General features: G+C 37.4%; 1 protein-coding gene across 2 annotated transcripts in view; it reads right to left on the bottom strand.

The window, feature by feature from the left end:
- FAM204A (family with sequence similarity 204 member A) overlaps window positions 1-16,968 on the bottom strand; it is a 30,942-nt gene extending 13,974 nt beyond the window's left edge. Inside the window, exons 1-6 of one of the 2 annotated variants that reach the window (XM_003787124.2) lie at window positions 16,917-16,968; window positions 10,954-11,195; window positions 10,324-10,411; window positions 10,164-10,194; window positions 9,854-9,953; window positions 1,257-1,346 (exon numbers count right to left, since the gene is read on the bottom strand). In XM_003787124.2, coding sequence (XP_003787172.1) covers window positions 1,257-1,346; window positions 9,854-9,953; window positions 10,164-10,194; window positions 10,324-10,411; window positions 10,954-11,187 — 543 coding nt within the window. In that variant the 5' untranslated portion in view covers window positions 11,188-11,195; window positions 16,917-16,968. The other variant, XM_012803559.2, reaches the window with a different exon arrangement.
- Window positions 16,969-18,151: the final 1,183 nt, after the last annotated feature.

The raw sequence follows: 18,151 nt of genomic DNA, 5'->3' as shown, positions 1-18,151 counted from the left end.
CAGTCTCAAACTACGGGGCTCAAGAGATCCTCCTGCCTCAGTTCCCAAGTACATGGGACTACAGGTAAGCACTGCCACACCCAGCTAATTTTTTTTTAAAGAGACAGGGGTCTTGCTATGTTGCCCAGTGTGGTCTCAAACTTCTAGCCTTAAGCAATCCTCCCACTTCAGCCTCCCACAGTGCCAGTCCTCAGAAGTATTTAATGTGACAAATGATTTACAAGGGCTTAAAGAAAAAAACAGTTTCTGAATTCCTTTTTGGAACTTGTTTTTTCTATATAAAAATGTAAAATTCACAAGGTAAGTGGTGAATAAGGAAAAAAGAAAAACACAAAAATCACAACAAACAGCCATTAGTAGTAGACTTTTTTTGTATCTAATGATGCAAAAATGCAAAAATAATTGACTGCAATCATAAGCTTACCTTTCTCATCTAAGTTGAAGAAAAAAGTTCAAGTGCAAATGAGTTACAATAGTCAGCATGGCCAGGAGTTTACACAGATAACCCATAACTACATATGCTCTCTACGTAACTGAACACCATAGAGAAGTGAGAGGTTAAGTACGAAGTGAAGGAGGTAAGGATCCAGGCACCAAAAATAAAGCTATAGTAAAGACAAAAGCTATGACAAAACACAAAGAACAACAAGAAAATGCAAGCCAACATGAGCTCTTAATCCCTATGTGATATTAACTCTCAACTAGCAGAATACTACCCTCTGCACCAGGAATTTAAGTCAGAATCTTTTTGTGGTCTTCCTGGAAAAACAATATTCAACATTATCTCTAGTTTTATATTATAGAAAAAAAGCCTGAAAATTCTTTAGGGCCAAGGGAGATATGCCAAATATAATAAAGCAAGTGTTTTAGAAGGAATTAAAAAAAGGTTGAAGGATGTGATTTTAAAATATATAGTTGCGTTAGGGAGAATTAAGCTGAGTGAAAGATGCAAATGGAAAAAGAAAGCTAGCCTTTTAATCATACCTGAAAAAAACTTCTCTCATCTAGGTAAAAATCTAAGATTGAATATCAATCATGGATTATTTCCAACATAAATTTTAGACCAGAATAATTTAAAAACATTCCAGACAAAAATAAACCCTAGCATTTCAAAGCAAATGATGGAGTAAGAGGGAAGAAAACGGACAAAGGCGAAAATCTTAGATCAAGTATTTTAATACTGAACTTAGTAATGATCATAAAAAGAATGCACATTTATTTTACAATGCAGAAAATGTATAATCAGTAAGACTCACCTCTCGGGTGGCTAGCTGGTTGCTGAGTTCTTCAGCCTTCTCAATATTCCACTCTTCCACAGCTTGGTCTATCCTCTTTTCAAGGCCTGACTAGAAAAAAAAGAAAAAGAAACCTAAACATTAAGCACAGGAAGGTAAGGCAAACATGAGCTAACCAAAATTATGTTACAGGACTACAGCAAATGCCTTACATAAATAGACCGTTTATTCTCACAACAACCCCACAAGGTAGTTGACAGCTGCCCATTGGTGCCAGAAGTCTCAGAGACATTAAATGGCTTCCTCAAGGTCATGTAACTTCCTGAACTAATAAAAAGGAGATGCAAATCCAGACTTCTGTGACCCCAAAGCCTCTGTTTTCCCTTAATAATAACAATAATGTTAATTTAATAATAATAGCTAAAATTTATGGAGTGCTCATTATATGGTTGATCCTGGGCTTAGTAATGTACGAAAGTTCTTTATTTCTTATAACAACCCCATGAAAAATAATGTTATCTTGTTCTAAAGATGAAGAAATAGAGCCTTAGACCCCCTAACTAGGCCAAATACAAAGTCTGTTAGTAAGCCCATCACATGAACCCAAGCTTGCTCAGAGCCTACATTCTCAACTATGATTTTGTCCTACCTTTTTTCTATATGGCCTATTCCTATAGCTCAAAATTTTTATCTAATAGCCCCTGATAGTCTTTGACTATAAACATTAGGCTGAAGATTTAACATGCAGGGAAAATTACATATACCCCAGGAAATCATAATTAAAATTTTCATGGGATTACCAAACAGACAGGGTAAGAACTTATATATTTATGAAAAGATGCTCAGACTTAAATAATTTGAATTGTGAAAATAGTTCTATAGATAATAAAAATTTTCAAATATAGTCTGATTTTTCTCTCAGTATACTGCTTAATTATACTCGTTAACTAAGAAATTGTGTTCTTCTTTGTTGAGATGAGACTTAAAAAATAACTCCAGCATAATTTGCCTAAAAAGATCACGGAAACAAAGACAATGAGGCCATCACTAATGAGCACTGTTAAGGGAAGACAGTTCCTTCTCACAATCCCTTCTCATGATGCCCACCTACGTCCATGGGAGGCCAACAGGCACTTCTTCCTTCACTGCAGCTGCACGCACATTCATTCAACAGCCCTCCCTTCCTAGTCTTTGAACCATGTGGCTCTAATGCCCTCCTCCCATTCCTGCCCCATGACGATCTACTAGTTTCCAGAAATTTCCCTTTCTGGTATTTCTGCATAACTCTTCTCCTGATGGTCCAAACAACACCCTGGAATCACTTTTCCAGTATCTTTCCTCTTCAAGGACCTCTAATTCCACCCACCTCCAAAGTTTAGACTCTAGCCCAGTGCCTCTGTTCCAGTTCTGGTCTGGACAGTGTCAATCCATGGCAAAAATAATCAGTTTGTTCCAGAATGCAAATCAGCTTCATGACTAAACATAGTTTGTCTAGATGACTTTGGGGCAGGGAGGGTAACAAGACTTTCTCAGTGAGAAATGTAGAACACTGAGCTATTCACGTATAGGTTCCTTATCTCTCTATAGACCAGTACTTTGAAGAATGCTGCAGGTCATGTTATAGATATCATATGAAAGCTCCACCTCCAAAACTTCACCATCTACAATTCTGTGCCCTGAATATAATTCTTCCACTTATCTAAGTCCTCCTACCCAATAAGCCTGCTTTGTCTTCATCTGGAGCCTGAATCCTAGGTACCATATTTGTTCTCACAGTTCTTCAGTCCCTTCTGGAATTCTTTTATCCTCCCTCTCTAATTTGCAGCCCATGATTAACCTTATCAAACTAGAATGTAAGCCAGTGGTTCTCAAAGTTTAAATTCTAGACCAGTGGTACAACATTACCTGGAAACTTGTTAGCTTGACACTTACTGGTCTGACACACCACAGTGAATTATGCCTCTCTGTCTCTTCCTTGGATTCCATGCTCAATAAGAACTAGTAAGAACAGACTGTGTCACTGGCTTGTCCCAGAACCCTGCCCGGTTCCTTCCATGTAGGAAGCACTCACTCATTCTGTGCTATCAAGCTAATATTCACAGTGTAGTCATCCAGGCTCATATTAGTACTGAAAGGACCCCTTCCCAACTGGGAACTTTCACCACATATCCACTGCTTTGAGGAGTTCCCAAGAGAATTCCACAACCGTAATACTGACATAATAATGCCCACATGATTTTAAAAAGGTCACATAGACCTTTATTTATATAGAAATCTATCTCACTATTAGAATATATATTTCTTGAGAATAACATTTTCTCTATTCTGGGTTCCTAGAGCTTTGTACAATACCTGTACCTAGAACTTTATTTTTTAATTAATATTGGAAATAAAGTTCTTTTTCTTAAAATATAAATTCAATACTCTTTCCTTTCTATGCAAAATACTAGGTTTCTCTTCAAATGCTACTGAGACATATGAAATGATTCCTTGCACCATAAATTCCAGGGTAAGTTTGATACCTCAACCCAGACCTTATCCACTCTCACCCTAGTGACCCATCAACCCAGACCTGCTCAGCTCAGCAACCTGGTCACTAACGGCACCATTCTCAAGTCTGTCCTGTATGTTCCATACAGCAGCTCTGCTCCCTTTTGATTGGCCAGGCTTTCTGAGGTTATCCATTACACCAGAACTTAAAATGAGCACAGTTCAATGAGTAACAAGGTATCCACTCTACTTTTCCTGCTAATGCCCATGAATAAAATGATCGTCTGCTTATAGAGTCATTTTGCCAGATCAACTTGCTAATTTTCCCTTGGTTACCATGGAGCCACAGTTAACATCACAAAGGGGAGAAAGCAAGAACACTCCCCTTTTTAAGAAAAGCATATGAACTGCTAAGTCTACATAGCTTATATAGGCATAAGTTTCACTGAAAAGTAAATCAGCTAAAATTACAAATCTATCTGTTCACCACTGATCAACTACCATTTCTCCCTCATTCAGAGCAGCATCTAATAGTAGAGAGGGAACCGGGCTGAAAGTCAAGCAATGTATCAAAACTCTGGGTAAATAAGGTTTGACTCATAAGTTTCAGTTTTCTTTTTGATAATGAGAAGATTGGCTTGAATGATCAAAATTTCCTCCTAGAAATAAAAATCTCAGAATAAAAACTCAACTTCATTTTTAGCCTTTCAATCAACAGTATTTTGTTTGGTTTTTAAAATTCCAACCAAGTTTTGCTAGACAGTACCATTTTTCTTTCTCTTCTTTTTTTCAGTACCTTAAAGTACTTTTCAGTACCTTTAACAGTACCTTAAAGCCCTGAAAATTTTCTGATTCCAGGTGTACACCCAACCTTTGTTTCTATTAAGAACGTATTAACATTCCAAGCACATTCAAAGTGATCATATTAGTAAAAAAATTCTTCTATAAAATCTTTCCATCTCCTTAAGACCGTAAGTTCCTAGAAGGTTACAAAAGAACAGTTGGCAAGATCTGACCTGGGTTCAAATACCAGCTACTCTACTTATGAACTAAGCAACACTGGGTGAGTTGCTAAACCTCTGAGGGTTACAGTCATCTCACATGTAGTAAAAGGAGAATGAAACCACATCCTCTATGAAGTTAGAGTAAGGGTCAAAGAAAATATATTAATATGTCAAATACCTAGCCAAGGTTCAGCATATAGTAATCATCCAATAACTACTAAGCGGTTTCTTTTATTACAGTGTAAATATCAGAATACCATTACTACAAAGAGAAGGCTTACGTATGGCTAAAGACTTCATTACAGGTCTTCAAGGGCTCAGATCCAAGCACAAAACCCAAGAAGTCAACTCTGAATCAGTAAGTAGTCTCATGAAACAGAAGTTGAAAATTAAGGCTTTTTTTTTAATAAGTTTTAAGTTGGACCCAAGCGACGACTTTATTTGCCTTATCTACAACATCTTCCATAATATAGGAATGGCCAACAGACAGGTGGTAGCCTGCAATGCTTTTGTGTGCTTCTAAGTTGCTTTTAGACTAGAATCAAAATATAGCTTATGATCTATCTCAGCAAAGACAAAGCAACCTGGGGAATGGCAATTTGGCCACAGGTGGAAAATTCTTCTAAGGGCAGTATCTAACAGGTTCCCACAAGGCAATGACTAACCTTTAATTAATAAAGTTTCGCTGCAGCTATCAAAAACACATGACTACAAATGCCTTGGTAATTAATGGGTACTAGGTTTAACATTATGGACTACCATCATATACATATATATGGATTAAAGCTCTTAAAAGCAAACTGTGCCACATTATATTTCTATAATATAATTTAGAATTTGGATATTATATTTAATTTTAAAGCTTAATACATACTGAAGTCTGCTTGATTGGACCTAAATAATCAAAAAAAAAAAAAAAAACAATTAGGCAATTTCTCCATAAAGGCAGGGGGGGAAGAGGAAGAGCTACCCTTATATATATATAGGGTGGACATAAAGTTTGTGTGCAAATTTAAATAGTTTAACATAGAAAATTGCACATGAACTTTATGGACATGCTGTATAAGTCATGATTTATGTATGACTGTTACCTTTCTATATAAATCATACCCACTCAAATCAGTTGAGTTAGTTTAGCAAAAACTCAGCTCAACTATTATTTCAGAAAAATCTAGATTTAGAACCAATGATTTGGGTTTAAAGTCTCATTTCACTTACCAGCTGTTTGTTTCCCTAAACAAATTATGCTAACCTTTAGTTTCTTCATCTGTATAATGAGATTTATATTAGTCCTGCCTACTCCCCCCACAGGGATAAATAACATAGGGATCAAGAGAGAATGCTTTTTAACTGATACCAGGAGAGTACTCATACCACAACACCCTTACTGTCTCCCTCATTCACTCAAGGCAGCAAGTCTTTTAACTGATCTATGTATTGGAGTACCAAGTAAATGTCAGATTAGAAAAGGCATTCCGCTTAAAAAAAAAAAGTTTGAAAAGCTATACTGTAGCAGTTTCCTCTCTAACAACTTTTAAAAATCATCAAAGACATTGTACAATCACTCTAAAATTACCTCTGGCTTTTCATGCCAAAAAGTACCCATTAGGTATACATAAAACTAACTTCAGTAATGACTGCTGACTAATCAAATTGGCTCAACCAAAGAATACTTGAGACATTTATAGTGAAATTAATGAGTAAAATTTATTCTAAAGAAATTCCCACAGATTCAAAATAATTATGTTATGATTACAGAATTATTATTATAAGTCCCAGAACTGCTGCCAGAAACACAATTATAGCTGTAGTTAATACAAAGAACATTTTAAAACAGCTTTGGATATTAGGAAGATTACATTTAAAAACTACAAGCCTCTGCATTGTCTGGGAAGCAGGTGACAGCAGTGCTGTAAATAGACATTCTTGGTTGAGCAACAGTTTCAGCTTGGCAGTATTCCAAAACTGAAAAAGAAGAGAAAAAAAAAGAAAAAGAAAAAGACTACACGATAGACACAAGATTAAGAAGTTTGTTTTGTTTTACCATTCTCTAGAAGGTTGAATGAATACAAAATAAAAAGGCTCTGTGAGATATGGTAACAGATCAACCTCTGCTCCAGAGAAACAAAACAATGAATGGAAATCCATGCTAGTTTTGTACACACTGCATCAGAGATTTTCATGATCCTCAATAGATTTTGTGAGCAATAGTTACTATCTGCTAGACTTAGATTTATTTTTAGCTTTTATCTTGGTGCCACCAATGTGGACATTCTTCAAGTTTATTTACTCTGTTGTATTAACGGTAGAGACTTTAGCAGAACAGCAAAAGGGATGCCATATAAAACATTGATCCCAAACCAAACAATGAATGTGAACCTGCTGGCATGCAATTATACTGAACCATAAAGAGAATATGCAAGAATCTGGCTTCAGTGAATCCTTCCTTTCCTTTTATGCTTGCATTTATTTGAAGGGTGCTAAGTACTGGCAAAGTCCTGGACAGATAATAAGCCTAGCCAGCTCAGTCTCCTTGTTTAGAAGACCTCCACAACTTAGCCAGATGCCATTTATATGAAGAAATGTCTATGGGGAGAGGGGAGAGGAGGGGAGGGGGAAGGATGGGTGGAGGGAGAGTGATTGGTGGGATCACGTCTATGGTTTATCCTATGGGGGTACATGTGAGTCTTTCTAAATGTAGACTATAAATATCTTAACACAATAACTAAGAAAATGACATGAAGGCTATGTTAACCAGATGGATGAAAGTATTGCAAACTGTATATAAAAAAACACACTGTACCCCATGATAGTATTAATGTACACAGCTACGATTTAATAAAAAAAAAAAAGAAAGAAAACCCAAACATTAAACAGATCATTAGGACCTAATGACAATCTCTCTGAATCAGAGATTTCATTTTTCAAATGGTGTTTGACTTATAATATTCTTCTAGAACACATTTAATGCATAACACAAAATAGAACACTAGTTCCTAAAACTCAAGTTGTTTAAAAGAGTTTGCATAAAGAAGCCTACTATCCTATATTAAAGGAACTCCACACAAATTCCAAAGTCTAGATAATGAGTTAGCCATTTCTGGCCATTATCAGGAAGGTACAATTTAATATGCAAGATAATAATAAAATTTAATAAAGTTGTAAAAGAAATTCTCAGAATTTCTATCTACTCTTTGGAATGGCTACAAAGTTCATCTCATGGCTTTATCTTAACAAGAAACAATTAGACATTCTAAAGTCATTATAGTCATGAGATAATATAACAAATACCATAAATATCTGAAAATCAAAGAAGATCTAATTCACAAGCAAAACTTTAGAATTATTTCCTAATAGTACCAATATTTAACATTCTTTCTGTCAAAAGAACAAGCTAGTCAGTGGCTGAGCAGGTCTGCTAGAGACGGCACATGGCCAAGGATGTCAGGATGGTCCTCTTCCCTGCTACTTTGCAACATATTACATATAGTCAGGAACATCTCCCTTCAAAAGGCCACCAAAACCACAAACGTCAAGAACATGGCAAACAGCTACCACCCCTTTTTGCAGTGAGCCTAGGAAACTGAGAAAGGTGTCAGAAAACCTAGATTTTAATTTCAACTCTACCAATGATCTTTCTTTGTAAGAAATTTAGCATTTCTGGAAAACACTGTAAAAAGGAGGTTACCCACAAATAGTAGGTACCCACTGCCATGTGTTCTAGGGACTATTTTTGGATAAGAATTCTTTGCAAAGGTGGAATCAAAAAACTCACCTGCAAAATTCTGTTGTGACAGTTCACTAATGAATGTGCTCTCAATGACACACCACCACCCAATAATGGACTGACAATGAGAGGTTTTTCTCGCAAGAAATGCTGACTAATCAGAATAACGGCTAAGATCTCCAAGTACACACAGTAGTAGGCTACAGCAATGAGCCGTGAAAAAGGTGTCTGTCTGTAAACACAGAATTCAACATACCTGGGCTTCATCTAGCCCCCTGCACCTCTAGTTCTACCACTAAAAACTTGATTTTCTGAGTTGACTAGCATTTCCCCATCAACATTCACCTATGTGAATGTGAGCTACTCATTAATCCAAGCCTTTATTCAACATTAATATATCTACAAACTGACCAATCCAAATGTGTATCTCAAGCTCAGACTATCCTGAGACACTACCTCATTATGATAACCATGTTCCATAATACTCTGTTCCAATAATAACAACCATGCCTAAACTTTGAATTACCTTCAACCTAAATCCTTCCCTTCCCAAACTTTACCTTTGTAACTAGCATCACCATCTAAGGCAAAACTCTGAATGGTTCTCTCCTCCTCCCTATCATCTCATAAGCAATCCAGAGGCAAATATCGTCAATTCAACTTCTGCATGTTATCTCAAATCCATCCATTTTTCTCCATCTTCAGTAGCACTACTCTTATTCAATCTACCATCCTCATCTGCCTAGAAGTCTCTTAACTGTCTTTTTCTCATATACTTTTGCTGCCTTATAATCAATTCACCATATAACAGCCAAGCAATCCTTTAAACATAAATTAGGCCATGTCACTCTCTTGACTTAAAACCTCTTAATGAATCTTGACTGCGCTATGAATAAAACCCACGTCCTGACTCCGCCTGTTGAGGTTCTACAGAGTTTGGCCCCCATGCCTGCCTCTCTAGTCTTATCATTGGCTATTCTCCTCCTTGCTGACACCATCCCAGTCAGGCTGATCTTCTTACAGTTAGCCAAATATCCCAGGATCACTCTTTCTTCCTGAGGATCTTTATCCAAACCTCAGCACTAGCATTCTTTATAGAGATGGCTTCTTTCTCACCTTTAAGGTCTCTGTGAAATGGCATTTTCCAGTAAAGGATGACTACCCAAGCTAAAGTGGGGTACCCATTTTAACCTTTTCACACAACCTGTTGTTCTTCTTCTTGACATTTTCTAATGATTTCTAACTACATATTTACTTCATCTATCATCTTTTTGGTACACAGTGGGCATTTTAACTTTTTAACCGAATAATTAATGAGGACAAGTACCTCAGGAAAGGCTAATCACAAACATGTCCTACTAGCTAAAATAAGATACAATAAAAAAGACCTTACTTACCTTCTCAACTTTTTTCCTTTTAACAGGGGGTTCAAATCTGTCATTGACTCCAAAATACTGAGTAAGTTCCTTCCAGTGGGTTTCATTTGCGGGCTGTTCACTACAAGAAGAGATAATAAGTTTTGTTTTATATAAAATGTACTCATTTTTTATTTGCAGTGTTTTTAATTGTTACTATAATTATATTACCTTTTTAATTGGTTACTACAATTGTATTACAACTATTAGTTCTTATGTTTGAGCATATCAGAGACAATTATTTGGATAAGTTCTACAACTGTCTAAAACAACCATTTTAAATTCTACCCACCTAGGAGTTTCTTTTTCTTCCTTCAATTTACCTGAAACGAATTCACAGAGTGTCAGTACATGTAAACTTGGTTATTTCAAAATCATGTTTTCAAAAAATTATTGAACTCAGCCACAATTTAGCATTGATACTATTGACAATCTAAATTAAAACAAAACACCTTTTCTGGAGTGTTTTCTTTTTTTCCTTCTGAATCTTGATGTTGAGCTTTTCTGTTCAGAATGTTTTTTATGCAATTCTTGAAATTTCTATGTAAAAGAAAAAAATTAAGAAGCAAATATACTTTGTAGAAAAACATGTATTTAAAAAATAACAAATGTGTCAAGTAATAAAAACTATTATATCCTTGGCAGGTATAAAGGTAACAATTTAATAAAAGTAGTCAATTTCTGAGATACAATACTCTCTGAGACTCTCTCAACATGAGTTTTGATATTCATTATTGTCTAAATAAGCCAACTAATTTGGAGTGAATCTCAGTATTTTATATAGATAACAACAGGTCCATAGACAATAAAGAGATAAAATGAAGACAGAAATTCTTCATATATCATGTTAGGCAAAACAGCTTAACCCTATATAGTGTTTTTCCCCCCTCTTCTTTTTTCTATGAAAACAAAACAAAAGTAAAGGCAAGTATCTAAGTAGTCAATGTCTCAGAGAATGGTAAAGTATTCTGAGTCCATCATCCCTGTTAGGTCTCAAGAACATATTTACCAACAGAGACACACAGGGAGCATGCACCCCCCCACCCCCACAGGCTCTAACAAGCATGTCAGAGAAAACCTACATTCCACACATTTAAGGGAATTCCAGAAGGGCATTCTTCATACGCATTTACATTTGCCTCTGTTTCAGTTTTTGAACCATCTGTTGGGAAATCCAAGGTTTCTGTTTTTCTAATGTTTCCATCCTCTTTATTTTCCTGCAAGTTAAGTCCAGAGTCCTCTAATGGAGCTTCATCTTCAGAATTTGACTCAATATCACTTTCATTTAGGCCAGGAGGTAGCAGCCCACTCCACATCTTTTCTTCTAAGAGGAAAAAGATTAATTTAGACATGCAGAATAGCTACAGAAATGATTTTAAAACCATTAGAAGACAATCCAGGAACCTAATGATTATACATAGTAACACTGGTTTGGTAACAGTTCATCTAAAGTTTTGTATTTATTGTAATTTTAAATGGGATGAGAGAAATCCTCCACATTAAAATAATCATAATCTTCCCTGTGTAAAAACAGTTTAAAAGCAGTTTAAACAAGGTGCTTACAACACATACCTACAGATAAAAGAAGAAACATAATTCTCTAATATATGGATAGTTTTACCTAAAAAAATTCAATAAAGCATTCATTGCTCAAGAAATAAGATCCTAATAATGTATTTTGTAGGCAAATTAAAAAATTAAATTTCAAGCCTTATCAATTAGAGAAAATAAAGATGATATTTCATCTGTATTTTAATTAATAAGGGAGCTTATTGTCTTAGCAGCAGAAAAATAATTAAAGAAAAAATTTTAAACTATGTAAGAATTTTGAGGAAGGTCTGGTATGTAAAAAGAATGTCCTAGTTTTAAATGTAATACTATTTGCTAAAATAATAGTAAACAAAAGATAATACCAAAAGCTTAACAGAAACATACAGCTTTTTTGAATAACAATACTGTATTTGGGAAACTAATGTTAAAGTTCAAGATAACATTGAGCATTGGCCATTCAGCCCACTGGTAGAGAGAACCATCAACTGCTGTTAAGTTTAATAAAAGTGGTTTTAAAAATCAGACATTGAAAAGTACATTTTCATTGGTCTCCATTGCACAGTCTATTTTGGAATACATACTAAGCCAAAACCAGTCCCTTCAAAATAATGTCTTTAGAGTTCGACTGTGCCATTCACAATTTACTACCAATCTGAAGGAATAAAGCAGAACAGAAATCTGTTTTACCAAGTTTCCTTCCCATATTGTGATTAGGCTAGTAAGAAAACCATTACCACACTGTGAGACACAGGCATCAGGGGACTCTGTACTACGCTGAGTAACAGATTTCTGTTACCTCGGAAGGACCTCATTCTAAGTCTAAAGAACCAGATCTTACATTTTGCTTTTGCTCCAACCTCATCAGGTGCTGGCTCTCTAAAATAGTCTCACCAAATATTCTCTTGGCTCTTTATGAGGAAGGATTCTGGCATCCAACCACTCCAACTGGAATCCTGACTCTGCCACCTCATATGAGGAAATCATTTAACATCTCTGACCCTCAGTTTCTTTATCTGCAATGCATGGTTAATTATACTGCTTATAGGGTTATTCTGAGGATTAAATGAGATAAGCCCCTCAACACAGTATTTAGGAGGGCCTAGGGGCTCAATACATGTTAAGTTCTTTTTGCTATTATTATTTCAGTGGCCAGGTATTGCATTTTTATCATTTCTATTATCAGAGGCAGGGTTCATAGGATAGCTTTGAAGTTTCTAATATTTGTGGTGCGCTCACTTAGGAACTGAAGCAAATCTTTTACTTCCCTGATATCCACTGTCTGCCATGAAGTGTCTATTAAAAATTTTAGTATTTGGTTTTCTGAAGGGAGCACTAAAAATAGAGGCAAATTACCAGAAGATGATGGAGCTTAAACGTCAAGGCTCCTCATTTGCACAGGTCCTTCCACAGCAATAATTTGCATTTTTAAAAGAAGAGACCCAAAATTCTATAATTCCCAGGTCCCCCCAAACCTAGACTCATCCCTAAACCTCACTGTGGTTTAAAAGTGGGGATGAAGGTACTCTTAAGATTCTTTGACAGCACAAAAGACATCATGTAAAATATGCCAATTTGAGAAAACAGATGTTATACTATTAATAAAAAAATTTCTACTGTTCTAAGTAGCAAAGGAGGGGTACAATAATAGGCTCCAACCTGACTTGAGACTGGCATATACCTTCCAACTCATTATCCATTTAAGGACTTCAGGACAGTAACATTTCACATTCAGAGTTCTTTTAATATAAATAGTGATGCTAACTGGGGTCTTCTTTTCCTGCCCACAACATCTTTTACATGCCTACTATGTGCCAGATACTCTTCCAGACCCTGGAGGACAGAAATACATAAAATGATCAAAAATCCTGGCAAGTTTCTGCCCATCAGCAGCCAAGTATCACTCACCTTGGACCTCAGATGTAACTACTCATGAAAAGGCACCTGCCTCTCCGCCGGGCAGAGGCACATGTATCCTGCTGGACCACGCATCTCTGCATGTGAGTCTATGTTCTGAGCACCTAAAGTGCTTTTCTCTAGGGAGCAGTCTCTGCTGCCCTGGAGAAGGGATGTCTATTTATTTATTATTTTATTTTTAAATAAACTTTTAAGCAGTTGTGCATTTCTGATGGCTATGTGGATTTCCTCAGGATTATCTATTTTTAGCTCCTGCTGATGTGGAATTAAGAACTGTCCTCAATGTGGCATTTGCCTGGTATGATAATTTCTTAAGTGTACCCATATAAAAATGAAAAATTAAATAGCTTTTAAAAAGTGGAATCCAACTCCAAATCCATAAAATAAGGCAAAATTCAAACAAAATATATTCCTGAACTCAGTTTTTAAAAATATTTAAAGTCAGGAGCCATTTCCCAGTGACTGTCAAAAAAACAAAACAATACAAATAAAACAAATACAAGAAAGACTCAGGAGACACAAGACAGATAATCGCTGCCACTCATTGTGGAGCCTATCAAGGGAGTTGCCCGTCTAAAAGGCGGCTCAATCACAAGTCAGCCAATATGTGGAGACTGCTTAGTGACTTTTGCCTTGGGCTAAGGTTTGAAAACACCGTCCTTCTATTCATAGCATATATATGTCATTCAGACAATTTCCAAGTGGGACCATGTTAGGCCTCCTATTATTCTCATTTTAGCTGCTCTGAAGAACAATTCTTTTATTTCTTCGAAGTATCTTTTACTCATGCCTTTCAGAGTGTATTTCTTTCTTTTAAAACACATAATTCCAAATCATTCTTTATCTGTGAAAATGTGAAGTAATCCCAGAGAAAAAGAAACTTAAGAGATGTGGGATCCCAGAGAAATAGAAACTTAATTTTTTGGTGTAGATTATAGCCAGATCCTTATGACAGCCAAGGTATTAAATCATGAGATTTCATTTTTCTAATCTGTAACACAAATAACTTCTTTATTTCATTATTTAAGCCCCATGGAAAATGTAAATAATTCAGAATCTTTTTTTTTTCTCACTAAGGTTTTGAACATCACCGTCTTCATTTTATGTTCCTTCTACCTGCAGGCTCAAGATTTATTCCATCCCACAATTACTCTCAAATAACATTCTGGTGTACAACACAGAAGGCAGCTCTAGTCCTGGCCTGACACAATTTACTATGAACTGAAAATCTGTATGTACAGGCCTAATCTGAATAGCTATGTTTTCTTTTGCCCTTGAAAATCAACCAAAGTCATTATTTAGTACATTTAGTCAGATAATAATGCATTAAGAACAGGGTACAGTTCATCAGTTCCTAATCTAAGGTTTTGACAAATTTTATGAAGATGGTAATGGGGAACTTTAAGCCAATTTCCATATTCAAAAAGCCTAACGTATTTTACTATTCCTCCTAGTAACACAGTATCCATCCATCATTAAGTGAGGAGATACAAATTCAATGAAGCATTATTCTTCACCACATGTTCATCAGGGACTCAGGTAGCTATGGACCTGAATTTTATAAGAAAAACAATGAGTATAGGTAGAAACAATCTTTCAAAATACAGCAACTAAAGAGATACCAAATTATAATAAAAATGGTTCTAGGTTTTGCAAAGATTGGAAACCATTGGTTGTGGGAGCAAAACACAGTCTTGAAAGTCAGAAGACAGTTTCTAGCCCTGAGCAATGTGATTAGGGGCATGCCACTGTATTTGTCTGGGTCTCCATTCTTAAGCTACAAAATGAAGGTTTGATAAGATGATCTCTGAGCTGTCTTGCAGCTCTAAAATATCTCTTTATGATATTAATATTGAAAGTACCCCAAATGCCCAGACCCGTATCACTCACTCTTTCCTGTAACATTCCATTCTCTCCTAGTGAGATGCAATTCTGATTAAACCTCAATACCCCAATAGATAAAGATTTCTCTCCTCTACACAGCCTAGTCATTACTAGTTTTCTGAAAGACTGCATCTGAAAGACACAGAGAAGAGGAAGGAAAGTCTAGTTACAGCAGAAAACAGAAGAAACAGAACCAGAAAGGGGAAACAAAGCAGGTCACTGCTACACATGGCAAACAAACACAGTAGCAAGCTTTGATCTACCATTAATCCTCATAACAATCCTTCCACTAGGAATTATTCTGTATACCCCTTTTACAGGTAAGGCTACCTGCCTAATGCATTGTAATCCACTTTTTCACAGTAGGTACATATGGCTTTAAATTATGAACTTTTAGAGGCCAAAGTTCTAAGTGGTAACATTCTTGAAGACAAGATTTGTGAGTGGATCTGAAGAATAATTATAGCCTCTAACTACAGATTTGTTAAAATATGGTTAAGAAGAACTTTTTTCTGCATTTAAGCTATGTAAGATGCTATACTAAATTGCAAACATCAAAAATCACGTCCAGAGGTTTGAGTAATAGTGTCATATTGTCTGGTAGACCATGCAGCAGCTTATAACTAAAACTTGAAAGATGTGTCTAAGGAGTTTAATGGCCAAAACGTTTTCTATCTTTAATATTTCAGAATTTAAATTCTATTTTCATCGAATGTAGCTGTCTAATCCTCCCCCATATTTCCTATTCAATTAGGAATTATCCAAGAAATCTGAACCTTGTCTGATCTAAAACTAATCTTACTTGACAAGGCATAAATCACCCCTTACCAATTTGAAGATCTTGTTAAATAATTACACAATAATCAGCCTGTGATTTGGAACTGGTTAATTAAAATATTTTAAAACATGGAGACATTAACGAAAATGTCCCATTCACTTTTATGAAACAAATGTGTTGCCCTTTCTCAAAAGGGTACGGAAAGTACAGGGGAATCACAGGCCTGAGTTCGAATTTAACTGCTTATCCAGATAAACTATTTAGCAGGATTTTGCATGTATATGTTTTAATTAAAGAAAGTGTTTGTTCAGTGGAGGCCTGGAAAACACTTCCCCAGACCAGCACGGTGAGATTTGCAATTAACCAGTAACATTTCAAGGCTCCTTTAAGTCAATTCTGCTATGAGACTACTCACAAGGTTCAAGATTGCAAGAGGGTGGCTCTAGAAAAGTACACCTTTTCCTCGAGTGCCACACTCGAATCTCCAAACCGGGAGACTTCCCGCCCGGACACAGAACCGGGCGCCGCGGATCCCGGCGTAGGCTGTCTAGCCTGCTGACATTCCCAGGAACTGGAGCTGTTTCTAGAACACGTCAATTGTAAACATGATCCCCGTTTTCCCCATTCAAATCCTCCTCAAATCCCTCTTTCTTTGGCTGGGGTGGGATGGAGAAACCCTCTCCTACTAACAGGCCAGAGAAGGCACCGTGACGCCCCTTTCGAAGAAAGCGAGGGCAGCCCCGCCATCCTCCGGTGGGCCTGGGCCGGAGGCTTTTCTTACCTGCTCCCGGCGGCTCATAGGAGGAGCTGCGAGGCCGCCCACGCCACTTCCCTCAGCTGCCCGCACCGGGACCTCACGGACCCGCCACACCAGAGCCCGAGCCGGCCGATAACCAGCCCGCAATAAGCCGTACTCACCGGGCAGGAAGCGTCGGCCCGGCAGCCATCTTATGACCCCGCCAACATCGTGCTTTCTCATTGGTTCCGGCGTCTCAGCCAATAGGCGGGGACGATTGTGGCCTTATAGTCGTCATGGCAACCGGCCTCGCTCGGCTTTGCTTTTCTCTTCACTTCAAGGAAGCAGTTAGTTTCTTTCTTCTCGCCCCCCCCCACCCCCCAGTTATACAGCTTTTGCCTTTCTCCCCTACGTTTTAAGGCTTTGTTCTTTCTCCATCCCGTGCCGTACACCAGTGCATCTGCGTGAGGAAGTGCTGACGTAGACATCGAACTGAGTTGGTGCCACCGGGAGGCGGACGGTCGCCAAGGCTCTCTGGGTCCTTCCGCGAATGTTTTCATTCATTTATCCTTCCTGCCTCACCCTTTCTTTCTCTCTCTCCCTCCCTCCCTTTCCCCTTCCTTCCTTCCTTCCTTTCATCTTTCCTTCTCTTCTTTCTTCCTTCTTCGCCATCCCCAACGTGTTTGAGCGCCCACGTTACAGCAGGCTCCGTGGCAGCCTCTGGTTAGCAGGGTCCAGCACCTGCTCTCGCGGGGACGGAGCCCAGAATGCTTCAGTGACCAGCCGTGTGGCCTCGGCCAAAACTTGACCGAACTCCTTTTCCGTGGAGGGCGCTGTGTTACACCCTGAGAAGGTTGGGGAGCAGGAGTTAAAAAACAAAGAGCAAAGCACTCTGAAGAAAAGAACATAGGGTAATGTGCTAAGGATGAGAGGAGGGCCGTTTTAGAAATGCTTGCATTTTCCCAAATAGTGTTCTGTGATAAAACGAAGAGGACTTGTCAATAAGTTTTGATGGTTGTATAAGATAATACAGTACCCCCGCCCTGCAGATTTCGCGTAACTGTTTTCAGTTACCTGTGTTCAACCATAGGTTGACCAAAAAGTATTAAATAGAAAATTCCAAAAATAAACAAGCCATAGGTTTGCAGTTGTGCACTTGGGCAGCATGATGAAATCTTGAGGGGTGCGAATTATTCCTTTATCCAATATACCACGCTATATATGCTACTAGCCCGTTAATCATTTAGCAGCCATCACAGTTACCAGATTGGGGGGGAAAAAAAAAACCATATAGGATTTGGTGCTATTCGAGGTTTCAAACATCTCTTGAGGGTCTTGGAATGTATTCCCAGGAGACAGAGGGGACTACCATATACTTAAACCATTTAACACATTACCTGGCTGATAGTAATTTTCA

This window comes from Otolemur garnettii, unplaced genomic scaffold, assembly GCF_000181295.1.
Source record: "Otolemur garnettii isolate 467f Iridium unplaced genomic scaffold, OtoGar3 scaffold00021, whole genome shotgun sequence".
NCBI classification, from domain to species: domain Eukaryota; kingdom Metazoa; phylum Chordata; class Mammalia; order Primates; family Galagidae; genus Otolemur; species Otolemur garnettii.
This window is presented reverse-complemented; position numbering and strand designations above follow the sequence as displayed.